At 43.9% G+C, this 17,272-nt stretch overlaps 1 protein-coding gene across 2 annotated transcripts; it reads right to left on the reverse strand.

Annotated features, from left to right (window-relative positions):
• Positions 1-94: 94 nt before the first annotated feature.
• On the reverse strand, positions 95-16,672 carry ccdc120b (coiled-coil domain containing 120b). 2 transcript variants are annotated; one of them, XM_085455860.1, is made up of 10 exons: positions 16,383-16,672; positions 6,872-6,971; positions 6,385-6,515; positions 5,657-5,758; positions 5,427-5,547; positions 5,179-5,238; positions 4,839-4,992; positions 4,592-4,693; positions 3,210-4,247; positions 95-2,661 (listed from the first exon to the last, which is right to left on the reverse strand). In XM_085455860.1, the coding sequence occupies exons 2-10, from the start codon at positions 6,918-6,920 to the stop codon at positions 2,565-2,567; spliced, it is 1,854 nt and encodes a 617-aa protein (XP_085311986.1). In that variant the 5' UTR covers positions 6,921-6,971; positions 16,383-16,672; the 3' UTR covers positions 95-2,564. The 2 variants fall into 2 exon arrangements, with proteins under 2 accessions (XP_085311986.1, XP_085311985.1); XM_085455859.1 differs by having other exon boundaries at positions 5,427-5,550.
• Between the last annotated feature and the right edge of the window lie 600 nt (positions 16,673-17,272).

Genomic DNA, 17,272 nt, shown 5'->3' on the forward strand with positions numbered 1-17,272 from the left:
TAGTTTAGAAGTGGTAGGTTTAGCACAGAGTACAACCACAGGTCATTTTCAGCACAACTTTGCTGCATATAGTACAAACACATTTGAATTTTGATTTCAACATGACACTTTATTTAGATCTCATACATACAGAACAGAGCAGGCCTTGTTTAGCCTAACTTCATAGGCCTGGTTATAAAGAGAGAAGAAAAGAGAAAACGGCTGCACTTAAATATCTTTTCTTTTTTAAGAAATAAAGAAAATATAAAGTATAACCAAATATTAAACATATCACACAGCTTAATGAAATTTTAAACATACATTACTAATTCCTGCACTGATGAGAAAGGGCTACAGTAGATGGCTACAAAACGTTATAGGTTCATAAATATAATATAGTTTGAATACATTTGCTTTAGAGCTAAATTTATATTATTTCTTTTGAACTTAGAGTACATTATATGAAAAATACCTTTATGACCCCCAGTGCACAGCAGTTTGGTCTTTGATTTCAGTCTTTAACAAGCTGGAAGGAGCTCTATGAAGCAGGAAACAGAGGATGTGAACCCATCAGACAGGCGTAGACACGAGGTTCATGTTCCACAGTGTGCTACAGTTTGTAACTGAGCAAAAACATCACAAGCACACACAAAAGAAAACTACATTCAGATGAGTCTGAAGATCAAATACAGAAAAAAAGGCAAAATCATATTAAAACCATGAAAGAAACATGCTATGTTGTTACAACAATACAAATATTTTCAGTTTACTTCTTCTGGTTTCTGTAGTGTACATTGCAAAATGCTACCCAGGCTGATTGTGAAAACAATGTAATAATGCTACTGATATACAAAGATACATGACACAATGTTAAAAAAAATATTTAAAAGAAAGCAAACATGTCAAACAGATTCCTTACAAATACAAACAGCATGTATTCTCACAAAGACATTTACTGGTATGAGACCTGCTCACACCACCATTCAGTACTGCAGCGGCCCTATTCTGGTCACATGGTCATCCTCAATTTTTTATAACCAATTAAATAGTTCTCACTTGGGGGGGAAGTGGGGTTGAAGGAGTAGGGCAGGTTATTTTGATTATACTTATTATGCGGTTAGTTCGGAAAATTACATTGTTAGTATGGGAATAGAACATTAGCTTGAGACTCATCAGTACAAGCCACTATGTACAGACCACCACCCAGACCTTCAACAGATGTTTGAAGACCAAAAAGAAAAGAAAAACCTTCTTATTGACTGTTATCTATCTTGGTGACAATTTCACAGGGGTTAAGGCTTAAGATGTTCATAAAGTGCTCTGTATGACAATCAAATCCTCCGCAAGTGAATGCAGAAAAAAAAACTAATTTGATACGAGTTATTTCTTGTCACACAGTCAAGTGCTACTGCCATACAGAAGGTCTCACTACAGCCCTAAGGTTTGTCCTAAACTGATCTAAGGTCAGCACAGAGAAGGCTACATTTATCAACCAGCACTGAGCTGAAACCCCCAAAACACCAAAATACAAATGACATCATTCCAAATACCCAAACTGAGTCACACTGTGATACGCTTTAGTCTGATTTTTAAAAACTAAATCTCACACAGTCTTAATACTAGCAACTTTAAAGTTTTTCTAACCAAGGTTTAGTTTTGATATTAAACATTTAGGCACTCCTGTCTGCTACACCATTACGCTACAGTTCATGGCCCACTTCACTTTTATCAAATATGAAAAATACAAATGGCTGTGACGTTAACGGCAGATGAGGACTGAAGCATGTTTCTGCGGTTTATATAATTTACAAACACACGTTCACTGGCATGTAATAAGTCTCAAATGATGTGAGCTCATAACATCTTTGAATATAACATGGTTAATGAGCAATAAATTACCTCTTTAATATAACAGTTCTTTATATCTCAGAAGATACAAAATAGTACTTTACAGCTGTATATATTCTGTAAAAAAGTATATCTCGGCAGACTTTTCAGGATTTCAGGAAAGGATCTTGCCGTTCGCGTTGGACCAGAAATATTTATATGTGAAGTAGAGTATGATCATATTGGTATTAGATGCTCTGCAAGTCAGCACCCGTGTACAGCCACAAAACACTGGGGTTGACATTGATATTGGCAAAAATCAGGTATAACACAGGGAGCTTGCCCAGGCTTTTTCCAACTTTACAGCTACAGTTTGTCATTTACTTCAGTCTCTTTCTGCTGAGGTGGTCATGTTTTTCAATGCTGCTGAGGTCACATTATAATCAACTTGTGTGTGGAATTAAACTGATCAAAAGAAATAAAGCGAACACTTGAACAATTTATAACATTGATTTTTGTTGTCATTTTGAATCCAGCCTTCAGAAGGCTTTCCAACTATATTGTTCCATTATTTTGTTCTCAACAAATTACACAGTGTGTGTCATAAAGACTTTCAGTTTGAATATTTAATTCATCGAGATACAGCATGTGATTTAAGTGTTCCCTTAATTTTTGGAGTAGTATATCGGAGTCCATGTGAAGCTACACTGTTTTTGCGTATGTAGTGCATTGATGTGTGCATGAGTGCTGCTGCTGCTTCAGACCAAGGTGCCTGGGTCAGCACTGGGCTCCTTTGGAGTCACCTCTTGCATCTGTGGATCAGATGTCTCCTGATAGAGAGAGAACTCCATCGACCTGTGGGGGGAGGTAAAACAAATCAATATTGCACTCCCAAAAAAATAAAAAATAAGAGAGGAAACAAATAAACACCACAAGAAGCATGCAGTAAAACCACTAAGAAATTAATTTTCTTAGGGCCCACAAAAAAAGGGGAAAAAAGTGTGCAAGACTATAACAGAGCTTGGAGAGGCCCATCCTTGGAAGCAATCAGGAACAACAAAGAGTGTTGGCATGACGCTGCCAGCAGCAGGCGATAATGCTGACCAAGCCCAAAAAAATAAATAATAAAAAGAAAATAACACAGTGTCAGTTGTAAAAGAGGATGATAGATGGATTGGCTGAGGGGCAGAGTGAGTGTAACAGCACCAGCATCTGTTGGAAGCATTGCTGCCAACATCTAAGAAGACAGACAAATCATCTGTAACACACAGATTTCAGTAATGCATCCATGCTGTACATAACCTTAAAATCCAAGCATGAAAACAACTGTGTCTTTAGGAAAAGTGCAAGGTTTTCTGAGTATAAACATCAGCTAGTGAATCACATTTAAAAAAAATACTGACCTTCCATGGAGAGGGTGGCCATGGAAGCTGGCTGACTGGGGTATCTGAGGCCTTTGGAGGTTAGTTGGTTCACCTTGAACAGACTGGGCCTGGTGCACCAGTGGGTGTGGGTGTGAAAGACGAGAGATCCCTGCCTCGTGACCCTTTGGGGCAGCAGTAGGATAGCCAAGAGCATTCCTTAGGTACCAGTCTCTAAGGCCCTCCAGAGCCAGGGCTTTATGCAGGCTTCTTGTTGAGTCTTCTGGAGTAGGAAGAGAAAACTGTGGGGGTCTGCGGTTGAAGGAGGGACCAGACAAATCAGTCTGGTAAGGGTGCAGGTTGGGAATGGATGATGTGGTGGTTCCAGAAACAGGAAGGGGGGACTCGTACGCTGATAGTAGAATTGCATCTTGGGGATGTTGCTGCAAAGGAATAAAAGGTCCACAAGATTTGGTTCTGGTGACCTTGACCCTGCGTAGTTCAGCTTGGGATCCTCTAAGGACCATGGGACTGTAGGGAGGTGCAGCACTGGGAAGGTGCACCTGGGAATGGGAAAATCCATTGGCATGGGGAGGCACTGCTGCAGTGGATGAGCGAGGGGAGGACATGTCTTGCCAGATCCTTCCTGTGGACTGGTACAGATGGTGCTGCACTTGCATCCTCTGCTGTTTTCCCCAGATATAGTCCATCAAAAGTTCGTTGTAGCCACCGCTTGCTCCCCTGCCACCCATAGACAGACGCATTTTGACTTGCTCAACAGAGCTGTCCACATGCCCCTCGGGGCTGCCCAAGTGAATATGCCGCAGTTTTCCATCTGTCAGCGTCTCCGAACTCTTGTAGGGCCCTCCTCTCTGCGGCATGCCGTTTCTAGGGGCTGGGTCGTCTGGAAGGCTCGATCTGTCCAGCAGGGCCTCAGAGCTGTTGCTGCGCCTGGCTCGGGAGCTGTACGGACAGCTGCGGCGGTCAGAGGAAGAACCTTCTTGAGCCAACGGAATCATGTACGGCACATCCAGGCTGCCAGACCACTGTTTCAGCCCATTTCCACCAGATGCATCTGACCTAAGATATGAGCACAGCAAATGAGCACAGCAGCAGCGCAAAGTAATCAGAGAGGAAACTAAAGAACTTTAGATACAGCAGAGTGAGTGACAGCAGCTTTAAGCTAATCCATGTAACTGAATTTCACAGAAAAGTTACCTTTTAAAAAAGGAAAAATTTTTATGCCAAAAGTCCAAAGAATTAAAAACCTTTGCTGGTAGCTGAATTTGACATTAATCGCAGTTACAACCTGAAGTCTCTGTCTTCATTTGGCTAAGTCATTAAGCCATTTCCAACCATACAGTTATCACAGGAGGCGGGAGGTGTGCAGCATCAGACAGAAGCAGCCCAGCATCACAGATTACCTGACATGAACGCTGATGGGAGCAGTTCGGGCCAACATAGGAGTTGCTGGAACACTTCTGCCTTCAACGTTAGAAGCACTTCTAGGTAAAGAGTGAGTTGGGCTGTGGAAGAAAACCAAAAAACAAAGAATCACAAGATGCAATTAGCATTTGTAACCCACACAATCCTGATCATTTACTTTTGTGTGCTTATGCTGTGAATGTAACAGAGCAGGCAGGCTGCACAGGGTCACCTTAAGATACACACCTAACAGAGCTAGTGACAGAGTTGCGTCGTGTCCTCATCTCGTAATAAATCTCCACTGGGGATAGCTTCCTGCTGATTCTGTGGTCAGGGCTGCCTGCAGTAAGTCGTGGCTGAGACAGAGATCGCTGGTCTGCAGCCACGCTCGGTGAAGACTCTGTAGGAGGAAGAACAACAAATCTTCTTTTGATGTAGTCAACTTTCAATAAAAGCCTTAAAAGTGCAATTTTTGGTGCAGAGCATTAATAACACTGCATATTCTCATGTTTTAAGAATGATGTTGGGTCAGAGGTTCAGTTATTTCTTTGGTGAATGTGGATACACACGGAGACTGTTGACTCACCATTGTCATGGGATGTTGAATCTGACATGGAGCTTGTACTCTCTGACATGACAGTGTCCTCTGAAAGACAAAGGATATAGGTCGTAGGCAAAGCAGCATGACACCTGGTGGCTTAGGTAAACAAAAATGCAAAAGTGCAAAGATGATGTTTTCAGCATTGTGCTATTGTTATTGTGTAGCTTTGGGGGGGGGGGGGGGGGGTGTTCTTTAAGTGTGCAGGTGTGGGATTAGTTGCCATGGTACTGTACCTGTGTGACAGCCCCGATGGACCGTTCTTTTGCTATTTGGAACGTTTCGGTCTGATTCCGAGTGTCTGTACAGAGCACCCGTGAAGATGGCTTTCATCTGCTTTCTTTGGGCAGCCTCATCCTGCTGCCAGGGAAAGTCACCCATGTTAGACTGAGTATACACACACACACACACACAAAACGGTACAGCTACTGCGTAAACACAATTGATATTCAAGGTGTTGACTTACCTCTGCCTTGGCAATGGGCGCTAGGCCAGCTCTCCGCTGCACCAGCGGGGGTTTCTCTCCTGTCTCCAATGGGAAAGCACGTGGCAATTTCCCAGTCAGCTCCTGTAGAGGACATCGATTAGCCCCCAGTTACTGAAATCCTTCTCACTGGCCACTGAGGTGCAAACTGTTTCATAAAGTCATAACCATTTAACGGATTACTTTAAGTCTCTTAAAAAAAATAAAAATAAAAATTCCTTAAATGGTCAAGATATGGCACGAGATATATGCCAGCAATAATTTGGCTGCGTTTAGCATTTACCTCTAAAGCAGAACCATAACTCTGCAGTTGAGAAGTGCTTCAGATGTCTAAGTAAGCTACACTGACAACAGAGCAGACAACTTCTGAATCCATAAATAGGCACACAGATAGAATGAGTCACCATCCAGCTGAAAACAGGGACGTGTTGAACAGCTGTTAAAGAAAAGCTGAGGCAGCTGCGGATTCATTAACATGCACTGACAGGCTCTCAGAAGCAATCAAGCAAAGATTTTGTCTGTGAAAAATATCCCCTTTTCAACAAGTTGTTAGCTGCAGCTGAGCTCAGATGTTCACGTTTATTCTCATTTTTACAGAAGACTTAAATTTGCTGTTAAACCACACTGCAGCTATCCACTCATCGCTTGAGGTGTACAGAGAGAGAATCTAAGCTGAGCTACGTTTCGAAGATGAAGCGAGATCGACTCACAGCTTCCTGCAAACAGACTTGTTTGAGCTCTCCCACTCTGGCGTTGAGGAGAGCCTCCAAGGCCTGCTTCCTCTCTTGCAGACTTGCGATCCTCTCAGCCTGCAGCTTGCCATCCTGGCAGCCTTGAACATCTAGGAGGCACAACGCATGAAAGTCACTTTTGCACACAGTGAAATTCAGATGTGGACTCAAACTGGCAGTGATTTCATTAAAAACGCAATCTTGTGGGTTATGTTTATACTGTATCACAGTGTCGTGTTTTTGAAGGTGTCTGTTCTCAGAGTGCTCTGATAAGATTATCTGGCAGCTGTAGTGGCAGTATGTGAACAAAAGGTCTTCACAAAGACAGATGTTTTTTTCAGCTGGCAGTTCCCTAGAGAAAAAACTGGCAGGAAAACAAGCAAGCTGATGGTTTCTCAAGCCTTTTCAGACTTGTCCACAGATGGAAGTGTGAATCCTTACACTGTGAATAGTCATCATTACTCACCAGGAGCCCCCAAACCCATGGATGTGATCAGATGTCCTTTGACCTCCATGTGATGTAATTCTGGGGACTTTACAATTCACGCTCTCAGCCACACCCTCACCTGAGAAAGAGAGATGAAGGTTTAAAATGTATCATTAGCCAGCTTTGTGTTATCTGGAGGTACAAGACACAAATATTTTAGAAATCTGCCAAAAACCTGTTTGAAATATACCCAAATGTGAGCCAGTACACTGGACTTATGTGAGGAGTTAAGTAAATCAAATGGGCTGATTCTTATATAGCGCTTTTCTACTCTCCTGGAGCGTTTATATGCCACACTCACCGGAGCTGTTTTCTATGCTTTTTAACTAACATTCATACTCCAGTGGATGCATCAGAGAGCAACTTGGGGTTAGTATCTTGCCCAAGGATATTTGGCATTCAGACTCAGGTAGCCAGGGATCAAACCACCAGCCTTCCAATCAGTAGACTGACCTGCTCTACCTCCTGAGCTACAGCCACCCCAAGCATTACATCCAATCACTGAAACTAATTTTTCGGTTCAAGTAACATGAAGTAACTGTAACTGAGCACTGGAAATAGCAGCCACAGCACATACATACATACACATATACTGTACATACGTGTATGTATGTATGTATGTATGTATGTATGTATGTATGTATGTATGTATGTATGTATGTATGTATATCGGAGTTGCAGAAAGGTGCGACAAAGAAGGTGCATAAGAAATACAGCAAGCTGTCCATACCTGAGGCCTTGGAAACTGCCAAGCAAAGACTCACAGCCTTGGCCAGCCGCTTGAGGAGGTACACCAGAGAGATAGAAGGCAGGAGAATAAACCAGCTGTTCTCCACAGAACCAGCAAAGGTGTACTCTCAGTGGCAAGGGAACAATAAGAGAACAGCACCACCAAGGCTGGAGACGGAGCAATACTGGAAGGGCATATGGGAGAAGGACGCAACCCATAACGGCAATGCTCAGTGGCTAGTGGATCTGAGGGCAGACCACAGCGAACTCCCTGAACAGGGTCCAGTAACCATCACAGTGGCAGATATCCAAGAACGGGTCTCCAGTATGAAGAGTTGGACAGCACCAGGCCCCGACATGGTTCACGCCTACTGGCTAAAGAAGCTGACTGCACTCCACGAGCGCCTAGCAGCACAAATGAACCAGCTGCTAGTTAACGAGAGACACCCGGAATGGCTAACCGAAGGTCGGACGGTCCTGATCCCCAAGGACCCCAAGAAGGGACCGGTCCCCTCCAACTACCGACCAATAACCTGCCTCAGTACTACATGGAAGCTCCTGTCAGGCATCATATCGGCTAAGATGAACAGGCACATGGGTCAATACATGAGCGGGACACAGAAAGGAATTGGCAAGAATACCAGAGGTGCAAAACACCAGCTACTGGTAGACAGAACAATCAGCCGAGACTGCAAGACCAGACTGACCAACCTGTGCACTGCCTGGATTGATTACAAGAAGGCCTATGACTCAATGCCCCACAGCTGGATACTGGAATGCCTAGAATTGTACAAGATCAATGGGACCCTAAGAGCCTTCATCAGGAACTCAATGGGGATGTGGCGTACAACACTAGAGGCCAACTCCAAGCCCATAGCACAAGTTACCATCAAGTGCGGGATCTACCAAGGAGATGCTCTGTCCCCACTGCTGTTCTGCATAGGCCTGAACCCCCTCAGTGAGATCATTAACAAGACTGGCTACGGATACCGACTACGGAACGGAGCAGTTGTCAGCCACCTCCTGTACATGGATGACATCAAGCTGTATGCCAAGAGTGAACGAGACATCGATTCACTGATCCACACTACCAGGCTATACAGCAATGACATTGGAATGTCGTTCGGACTGGAGAAGTGTAGCCGGATGGTAACAAAGAGAGGGAAGGTAGTCAGAACTGAGGGGATTGAACTACCAGAAGGCAACATTGCAGACATAGAGGACAGTTACAAGAACTTGGGGATCCCACAGGCGAATGGGAACCATGAAGAGGCCGCTAGAAAAGCTGCAACCACCAAGTACCTGCAGAGGGTCAGGCAAGTCCTGAGGAGTCAGCTGAATGGTAAGAACAAGATCCGGGCCATCAACACGTACGCCCTGCCCGTGATCAGGTACCCTGCTGGGGTAATAGGCTGGCCAAAGGAGGAGATAGAAGCCACTGACATAAAGACAAGAAAGCTCCTTACCATGCATGGAGGGTTTCACCCCAAATCCAGCACCCTGAGGCTGTACGCTAAGCGGAAGGAAGGGGGCCGGGGACTGGTGAGTGTCAGCACCACAGTCCAGGATGAGACAACGAACATCCAAGAATACATTGGGAAGATGGCCCCAACTGACCGAGTGCTCAGTGAATACCTCAGGCAGCAGAAACCCAAGAAAGAGGAGGGAGACGAGGAACCATCATGGAAGGACAGGCCCCTGCACGGTATGTACCACCGGCAGATAGAGGAGGTGGCTGATATCCAGAAATCCTACCAGTGGCTGGACAAAGCTGGACTGAAAGACAGCACAGAGGCACTAATCATGGCAGCACAAGAACAAGCTCTGAGCACAAGATCCATACAGGCTGGGGTCTATCACACCAGGCAAGACCCCAGGTGCAGGCTGTGTAAAGATGCCCCAGAGACAATCCAGCACATAACAGCAGGGTGCAAGATGCTAGCAGGCAAAGCATACATGGAACGCCATAACCAAGTGGCCGGCATAGTGTACAGGAACATCTGTGCCGAGTATAACCTAGAAGTCCCGAGGTCAAAATGGGAGATGCCCCCAAGGGTGGTGGAGAATGACTGAGCTAAGATCCTGTGGGACTTCCAGATACAGACGGACAAAATGGTGGTGGCTAACCAACCGGACATAGTGGTGGTAGACAAACAGAAGAAGACGGCCGTAGTGATCGATGTAGCGGTTCCAAATGACAGCAATATCAGGAAGAAGGAACACGAGAAGCTGGAGAAATACCAAGGGCTCAGAGAAGAGCTCGAGAGGATGTGGAGGGTGAAGGTAACGGTGGTCCCCGTGGTAATCGGAGCACTAGGTGCGGTGACTCCCAAGATAGGCGAGTGGCTCCAGCAGATCCCGGGAACAACATCGGAGATCTCTGTCCAGAAGAGCGCAGTCCTGGGAACAGCTAAGATACTGCGCAGGACCCTCAAGCTCCCAGGCCTCTGGTAGAGGACCCGAGCTTGAAGGATAAACCGCCCGCAGGGGCGTGCTGGGTGTTATATATATATATATATATATATATATATATATATATATACATACATACATACATACATACACACACACACACACACACACACACACACACACACACACACGCATACATACACACACACACACAAACAAAAAAAAAGCATTCGATCAGATGGCACAAGGGTCCATCAGGGGGCGCTGCTGTCCCTCTGCTCAGGTATTTAAAAACTGTATCACTAATTACGAGTTAGTTTCTGTAACAACAGACTTGTGGGAGAATATTTGACTCAGAAAGAGAAAAGACAAGAAAATGTCTTAGATCAGAAAAAAAAGGCACCAGGTGATAGCAACAATTTAAATGAAACCACAATAAACCCAGTTATGACGGTATGCAAGATTATAAATTTAGGATTTAATGAGTTCTAGAGAACATTTTGAGAGTAAGTTCATCTAGAGTCCAAACATAACTTGCAGACTAGGCCTTCTGAAAGAGAGTAATACTCTAAATACTCCAAAATTAGCCCTTGGATGCAATTAGTAGCCAATTAATTTGCAAAGAGAAGGAAAATGAGACGAGATAAGTAGCATTAATAATGTATGGACAGATACAGAGGGAGAAATCTAATCCCTGTGTGTTTCATGCCTCACAAGCTCAAAGCTACCATCACAAAAAAAGCAAGAGAAACAGAGCCAGAAGCAAAGTGTTGGAATAAGTAACAAAGCCGGCGAAGAATGCAATCAGTGGCATTTCCTCCAAGCGACTGTCATAAATGTCAAGGTTCACACAAAATTCACATCATTTTAAAACTTCTACATATAATCATCTATTTATCTGTTGAGAAGGAACAACAGATAATCGTGGGGAAAAACTAAGACATGTACTGTTTTTACTAAACTGTTGCAGGTGAGGCTCGGTTCATATACTCTCTTCTACATAATGGAGATTCATTACAAACAAAGCCTCTTCCCTAATGCCCAGTAGAGACTTGACATCCAAAAATAGCGATCGCGTTTTCTGCCAAAACCTCTCGCTCGGCGTTGCTCACAAATCGCTGCCGTAAATAAGCATCCTGCTGTCTTCTTGCCAGTCGAGTAAATCATAAAACGGCTCCATTCAGCCCACAAATCTAGATGGAAGGCCTCAAGGGCTGGATCAGAATTACCATTTCCAAAGATTGCTTCTGCCAGTGTCCCATCTTTCAAAAGGAAACATTTATCTATCAGTTAGTCTGAGCAGCTGTCTCAGAGCTCTGCTCAGATTTTTGGCTTTTTTTTAGGCCAGAAACATTAGAGTTCTGTTTTCCTGCCTCAAACAACACGACGCTCACTTTCTGTGAAGACATACTTGAAATACTTCCAGAGTTTGCGTTGGCTCCTGTTCTGGAAGTGAACCAGTAAGTGCTGTTTGCTCCTGTACATGCGAAAACCCCCGCATGCTTGACCTCCTATTGACAGACAAACAGGAGCCTTTCACACAAACAAGTGGCAGACAAAAGCTCATCACATGAATCCTGTTACACAAAAACGAGTTCATGATGATTAAATTTTCAGTTAATCTAATACACCAAGTGGGATTTTCACCTGGGAGTGTACAAGGCAGTGTCATGTCTGTTCTTTGTTGAACAGCCGAACAGTAAACCCACAGAGAGAAGCAGTCGAGAGGAGACTGAGACATTTGGTATTCATCTGGACTGTCGCTGGGCAGCTGGAGCCAAAAGGCTGCCATGCCCCTAAGAATGGCTTTGTCCAGCAACCAAAACATTTCCAAGGAAATTCAGTGCAATCCCCCCCTTTTGTTTTTGTTAAACAAAACTAAATGTGCCCACTCTGTCATCATAAAAACACTAAAACCTCAGTCCTCAGTGCAGATATCACTGGTTCATCTTTGCTACTATAACAATACGTCTCACACTTCCTTTTTATAGTCTTACAATGAGCATCCTAGCAAGAAACAACACATTCTTCCTCTTACTTAGATAAAGTTTAATTCCTTAGCAAGCTGCATTTAATTTATGTCCTGAAGAAGGAATTCAGTGCCACATAAATTGGGGACACCAAATCATGAAATAGTGTGTGAAATAATCTGTTCTGTTTCTGTTATGCAGTTGAATAGCAGCTGAAATATGGCAGACATGTTTTGGCAGCGCATTATGATGACAAATTGAAGACCTCAATCAATGTGACCGTAATGAAAATGGCTTGAAACTTTCAATATCATTTTTTTTGTGTAATTACTTCACAAATGGATAATTTTCTCAGTTATTTGTAATTGTTAATGTCAGGTTGTTTCTTCAGAGTAATGTCTTTGAGCAAAAATTAAAATCATTCTGCAATGGCCCCTTTCTGTGTTTTGTGCCTGAAATTTTTAACTGTACCATTAGTTTTGTCCACAACAAACCACAAACCAACTAGTACATTTGCTTTACTTTGAAATAATAGGAATAACTGTACATTCCAGCTTATTACATTAGGGTGAAACCCACCTGATAACCTCCAGTTATTTAGACTTGTGGGTAAAAGCGGCCTATTATGGGAGGGTTAGCAGACATGGCTAACAAATACCTTAAAGACCTTTATTCACCATCCCTTACCCACCTAAATGACATCTATGAAATGTTTGTTGGCTGGTTGTAGGCTACTCCTAATTTTTCCTGCTGTTCAGCAGTGGTTGAACCTACAGTGCATCTTGTTATAAAGGTGTTTATAACTACAGAAAGAATGCAAAGACACCACAATGGGGCTATGGTTAAAACACCATAGCAGTAATCACTGTGTAATAGCAGCTAGAGGAAAGGTGAAGACCAGCTGCAACAGATCCACCATGGCCACATGTAACAGATAACACACCTGAGGGGATCAGATGCATCACTACCTTAAGTTAAGTGCCAGCTTTGTAAGCACCTGCTGTGCAGAGGCACAGGTGTGACAATACAGGACTGCAACACACTTCAGGGGGGGAAGCATGAGTGAGATGGTAAATGCACTACTACATGAACCCTTTTCCCGACATGACATACGTCTGATGCTTTTTTCCAGCACTTTCTATCACCCACAAAGGAGTACAGCATCTTGCCCAAAGACACTTTAACATGGAGACTGGAGTAGCTCAGAATTGAACCACAGACCTTCTGATTAACGGATGACAACGACCTCCTGAACCACAGCCGCCCTCACAGAATCTGAGGAGATATAGATTTTAAACACCACAGCTTCAAACACTTGTTGGCCGAGCATGCGTATGGGCTGTGGATGGTGGTACAGATAGCACTGAAGGAACCGTGTCGATGAAAACATGAGCCGTGCGATGAGAGCGAGCTGCCCTGTGCAGCTCGTATCACTCAAATGCAAATCGAGGAAGAGTTTAATATTCTAGACGGGCTAAACACTGAAGCCCGTACCGTAGCTCTGATCCTCCTGTGTCCACACAAGGAGCCATAATGCTCTCTCGTCAGCTTAGAAGTGATGCATATTAGCTTGAAATATTCACAGCAAAGCTACATTCCTACAGACAACAGTTTTATGCGTCGTCTCCCTTGATAAACACGATGGCTCTCGGCTCTTAAACAGATTCACTCTCTCTCTACTGTCAGCTTTCATGTGGCCCAAGAGTCCTGGGAACAGGAAAAGCTATTGTTGAGAATTTATAATACACATATTCAAGACTTAAAACTACAAGTCTTAATACAGTGCGGCAGGAGCTTTTGCAGCACCACCATATGCTGCACAGCAGGTTTATTGGTCTCTTTCAACAGGCGGCTGTGGTATAAAGGAGCAGCTGAAACCCCACCTCCAGCTAACTATGGGCAGGTGAGGCCAGCAGCCCTCATGTTGACCGCTGGTGTTGACACAGCTGCTGCTGTTGTCAACTTACACATGTGAACCAGAGGAGGGTTACAACTACACAGCTCCTGTTAGGCTAGCATGAGGATCCCCCGCTGGTTCCTGAGAAGTTAATAGGCAGCAGACAGTTAAAAACTACAGTTTGCACCACTGTCTGTGTCAGTTGTTACAAAGCAGTGTCTCACTGCTTTCACTGGTGCACCAGGACAGCATTTCTCCGTGTCTAAAGCCATACTGATCTAATCTATAGGAGAACAGTAATGCAACTCCCAAACATTGACTATCAGACCCCAAGGACCCTGTAAGGATGGGATAGAAATGTAAGAAGGAGGAAGATGTAATTTATGATTCAACAAAGAAGAGATTGGACAAGGTCAGACATACGGCTGATTCAGAGCTGCCTCCACCTGAGCAACCCCTAGAACTGTGGATGGAGGGCTTATGCAGGGGTCAGGTGACCCTCCAACCAACCCCACGCACCAATGTGATCTCTTCGTTTTGCTCTCTATATCCATGAAATACTGATTTATAATGCACTTATCAGCACAAGGCAGGGCAGCTTAGCCAAGGCTGACCAATCGTATAGCTCGTCCTCTCTCCCTCCCCGGGCCTTGATGCTCACCTTTGTATGTTTGACACAACTACCACAGGCAAAACAAAGCAAAGCCCAGTGATCGCTATCCACCTGGATTCCGCTAAGCTGAGGTTGGAGGAGAGGAGGGTGCAGTAATAAAGAAAGGAATGTGACTCTAATGTCCGAGGGGATTATTGCTATACATTTTTCCTTTGGTCTGTAACACCTGGAGGGATTTCTGTATGTCCAACGCGGTTTTTAATGCTCTGTGGCTTGCTGTAATCCACTTTGCTGATTCTGGAAAGAGTTCAGTGCTTTTGTTTCGCTCAGACTTATGAAGTGCAGCCACAGCAGCCACGCCATTACATTCAATATTTACACACTAAAGGACCTTGATCTGATTTTTTTGTGTTTTGAAGAAAAGTAGGTGAATACGCTCCCCCATCTGTAGTACTACAGTCGCTTGATCAGACTTTATTCCTTGGTTCTAGCAACAAGATACTTTAGATGAAGCTAAATGTTTCTCATTTTGACTCTATGTCTATGTGCTAGTAAGAAGTAGTGAAACGACTAACCAGATCAAGCAGCCAGTGTTTCTTTTCACACTCTGTACTTAACGTGCATGTTTTGTCAGTTACCTACTACAGAACTACACATTCAAATTTGTGTCAGCCCATGTCTTAAGGGGATTGTTTAAAAAAAAAAAAAGAAAAAATATTGTAACCTTGATGCAATGGTATTAAATGTTATTAAAAAAAAATGCAACTGTGACAAAGCTATCTGGGTCAAAGTCCACGTCCATGGAATGTGACTGAACTGTACTGAAACACAACAGCCAAAGGGAGTGCTTTGTACTGTACAGGCGAACAGAAACACTAACATGACTGGTTTCATCCTAATCCCTGTGATCAAGAGGAAACTGAGCATGAGAATGGTCTCCCAGCACACCAACCCCTTTGCTTGTAAATGTCATGTCCCTGCACTAACAACTGTAAATAAAAAAGGAGCAATGAGCATAAGGCTTCAAAGGAAAACCCTCTTGTAAAAAACAGAGGTGTTTCCCAGAAACGCCAAAAGGTGGACTACAGTGACTCGCTGTAAAAGGCACCAACACATTTTTACGAGCCCACCCCACCAAAAGGGATCCTCACGGACAGGCTCGCTCAGGGATCTGTTAATAATAGGAGCTTAACGCTGCTGCATGTGACCGAGCAGTATTAATAAATGAGAGGAGTGAAGCAATAAGGCCCAGGAGACGGCAGTAACAAGATGTTCGGGTCTGTTTTTTTGCTCCATAACAATACAGCAACAGGGGAGAAGTTGTGCATTCCCGGGAAGCTTGGCACACATTTTCACTCCTTTAAAGATTGAATTTGAGACGTTCTTGCAGTTCTGCCACCCCCTGCCTCCTGACGAGCGTGCCACACAAACGACCCGTTGCACTGTTTTCTGGCACAACGCGTACACAAACGCAAGGCTCTCACTTGATGCGGTCCTTGCATTCATCGTACGGACATGTGATTTGGCTCAGCATAAAGCACGCGTTCGCACATCCAGTCTGCGCTGATCCCCGCATCTGCATAGCCGTTGCAGACGGCGGCGCACCGGCTGATAATGAAACGCACCGGACTCATTATGGAAGCGATAACACATCGCAGGTGTGTCACAGCTCGCCACGATGACAAACGTCTTTTCACACGAGCTAAATGCGTGAACAGATGCGAGGACGTTTTGCGGACTCGCGTTTAGGCCGATGCATTTCATTTTATAGAGAATATCTCATTTTTAAAAAAAGCCGTACTGGTAACTATTAATTAATACGCCCATTTAGGATGGAAGAGGACATATTGGAGCAGAATCCCCTCTTACCAGAGAGCATGACTGATGCCTTGCGAGGTCTCCATGGTTCTCTGGAGCGAAAGCAGGGGGAGGAAAATCATTCCTGCTTGTTTTTATTGGCAAAATGTGCGGAGATCCACGGAAAAGAGCTGCCCGTTCATGATGGTTCACTATCCCAATTGTAATTCACCAGCAGCCTCGCGACCTCCGCTGCGTCGGAGCTCTGCGCATCTCAACAGACCTGCTTTCTGCGCGGCATGAAAACGCTCTCTTTCACACAGCCAGCTGACTCCAACACGACCACAGCGACGATGCCCCTCCCCAGATGGTACATGCCTTCAATGTGCGCCACTCGATCCGCTAATAAGAATGTAACCCAGGTGTTGCACAGTAGCGTGGATTCATGTGCAGCATTCAAGGTAACCCTCTCCAAACCCCCAAGAGACTTTTTTTCCAGATTTAAAAATTGATACGTTCAACTCGAAAAATTCAAATAGTCGTTTTAGTTTTACTGCTTTCTATGTCAGAGATAATTTGGACCGCACCATACCAAATTATAGCAGCCCAACATGGCTTTTTAATGGGAAGTTTATTGCGTTCTTCCATCCTTAATTCCATAACTTCAGTTGTAATAAACGTCAATAATGATTTGATTTCTTTTATACAAAGAGATCCAGATTTTCTGGAACTCTGACAGTTATTAGTATTAAAAAAACACATTCAATATCCTTTGAAGTGCTAACTTTTTAATGTTTCGGATTGGATTAATATTGGACTAATTTCAGGGCTTCAAATGTTGTAAGAAAATTCACTGTAAGTATTAAGAAGTATATCCGATCCAGAAACAGCTTTATACTAATTAAAATATTTTTTTCAGCACATCACCAAATAACGGGCGAAAAAAGTGTCTCAAAACAAAA

Source organism: Copadichromis virginalis, linkage group LG5 (assembly GCF_057382275.1).
Source record: "Copadichromis virginalis isolate Kocher_CV1m ecotype Utaka linkage group LG5, C_Virginalis_male_GT1.1, whole genome shotgun sequence".
Lineage (NCBI taxonomy): Eukaryota > Metazoa > Chordata > Actinopteri > Cichliformes > Cichlidae > Copadichromis > Copadichromis virginalis.

Coding starts and splice junctions, on each gene's coding strand:
- ccdc120b (XM_085455859.1), bottom strand. CDS start 6,920: ATGGAGGTCAAAGGACATCTGATCACATCCATGGGTTTGGGGGCTCCT. Junction 5,759..6,384: donor AAGTCTGTTTGCAGGAAGCT/GTGAGTCGATCT, acceptor TGTCCTCTACAG/GAGCTGACTGGGAAATTGCC. Junction 2,662..3,209: donor GGCCACCCTCTCCATGGAAG/GTCAGTATTTTT, acceptor CTCCCCCCACAG/GTCGATGGAGTTCTCTCTCT.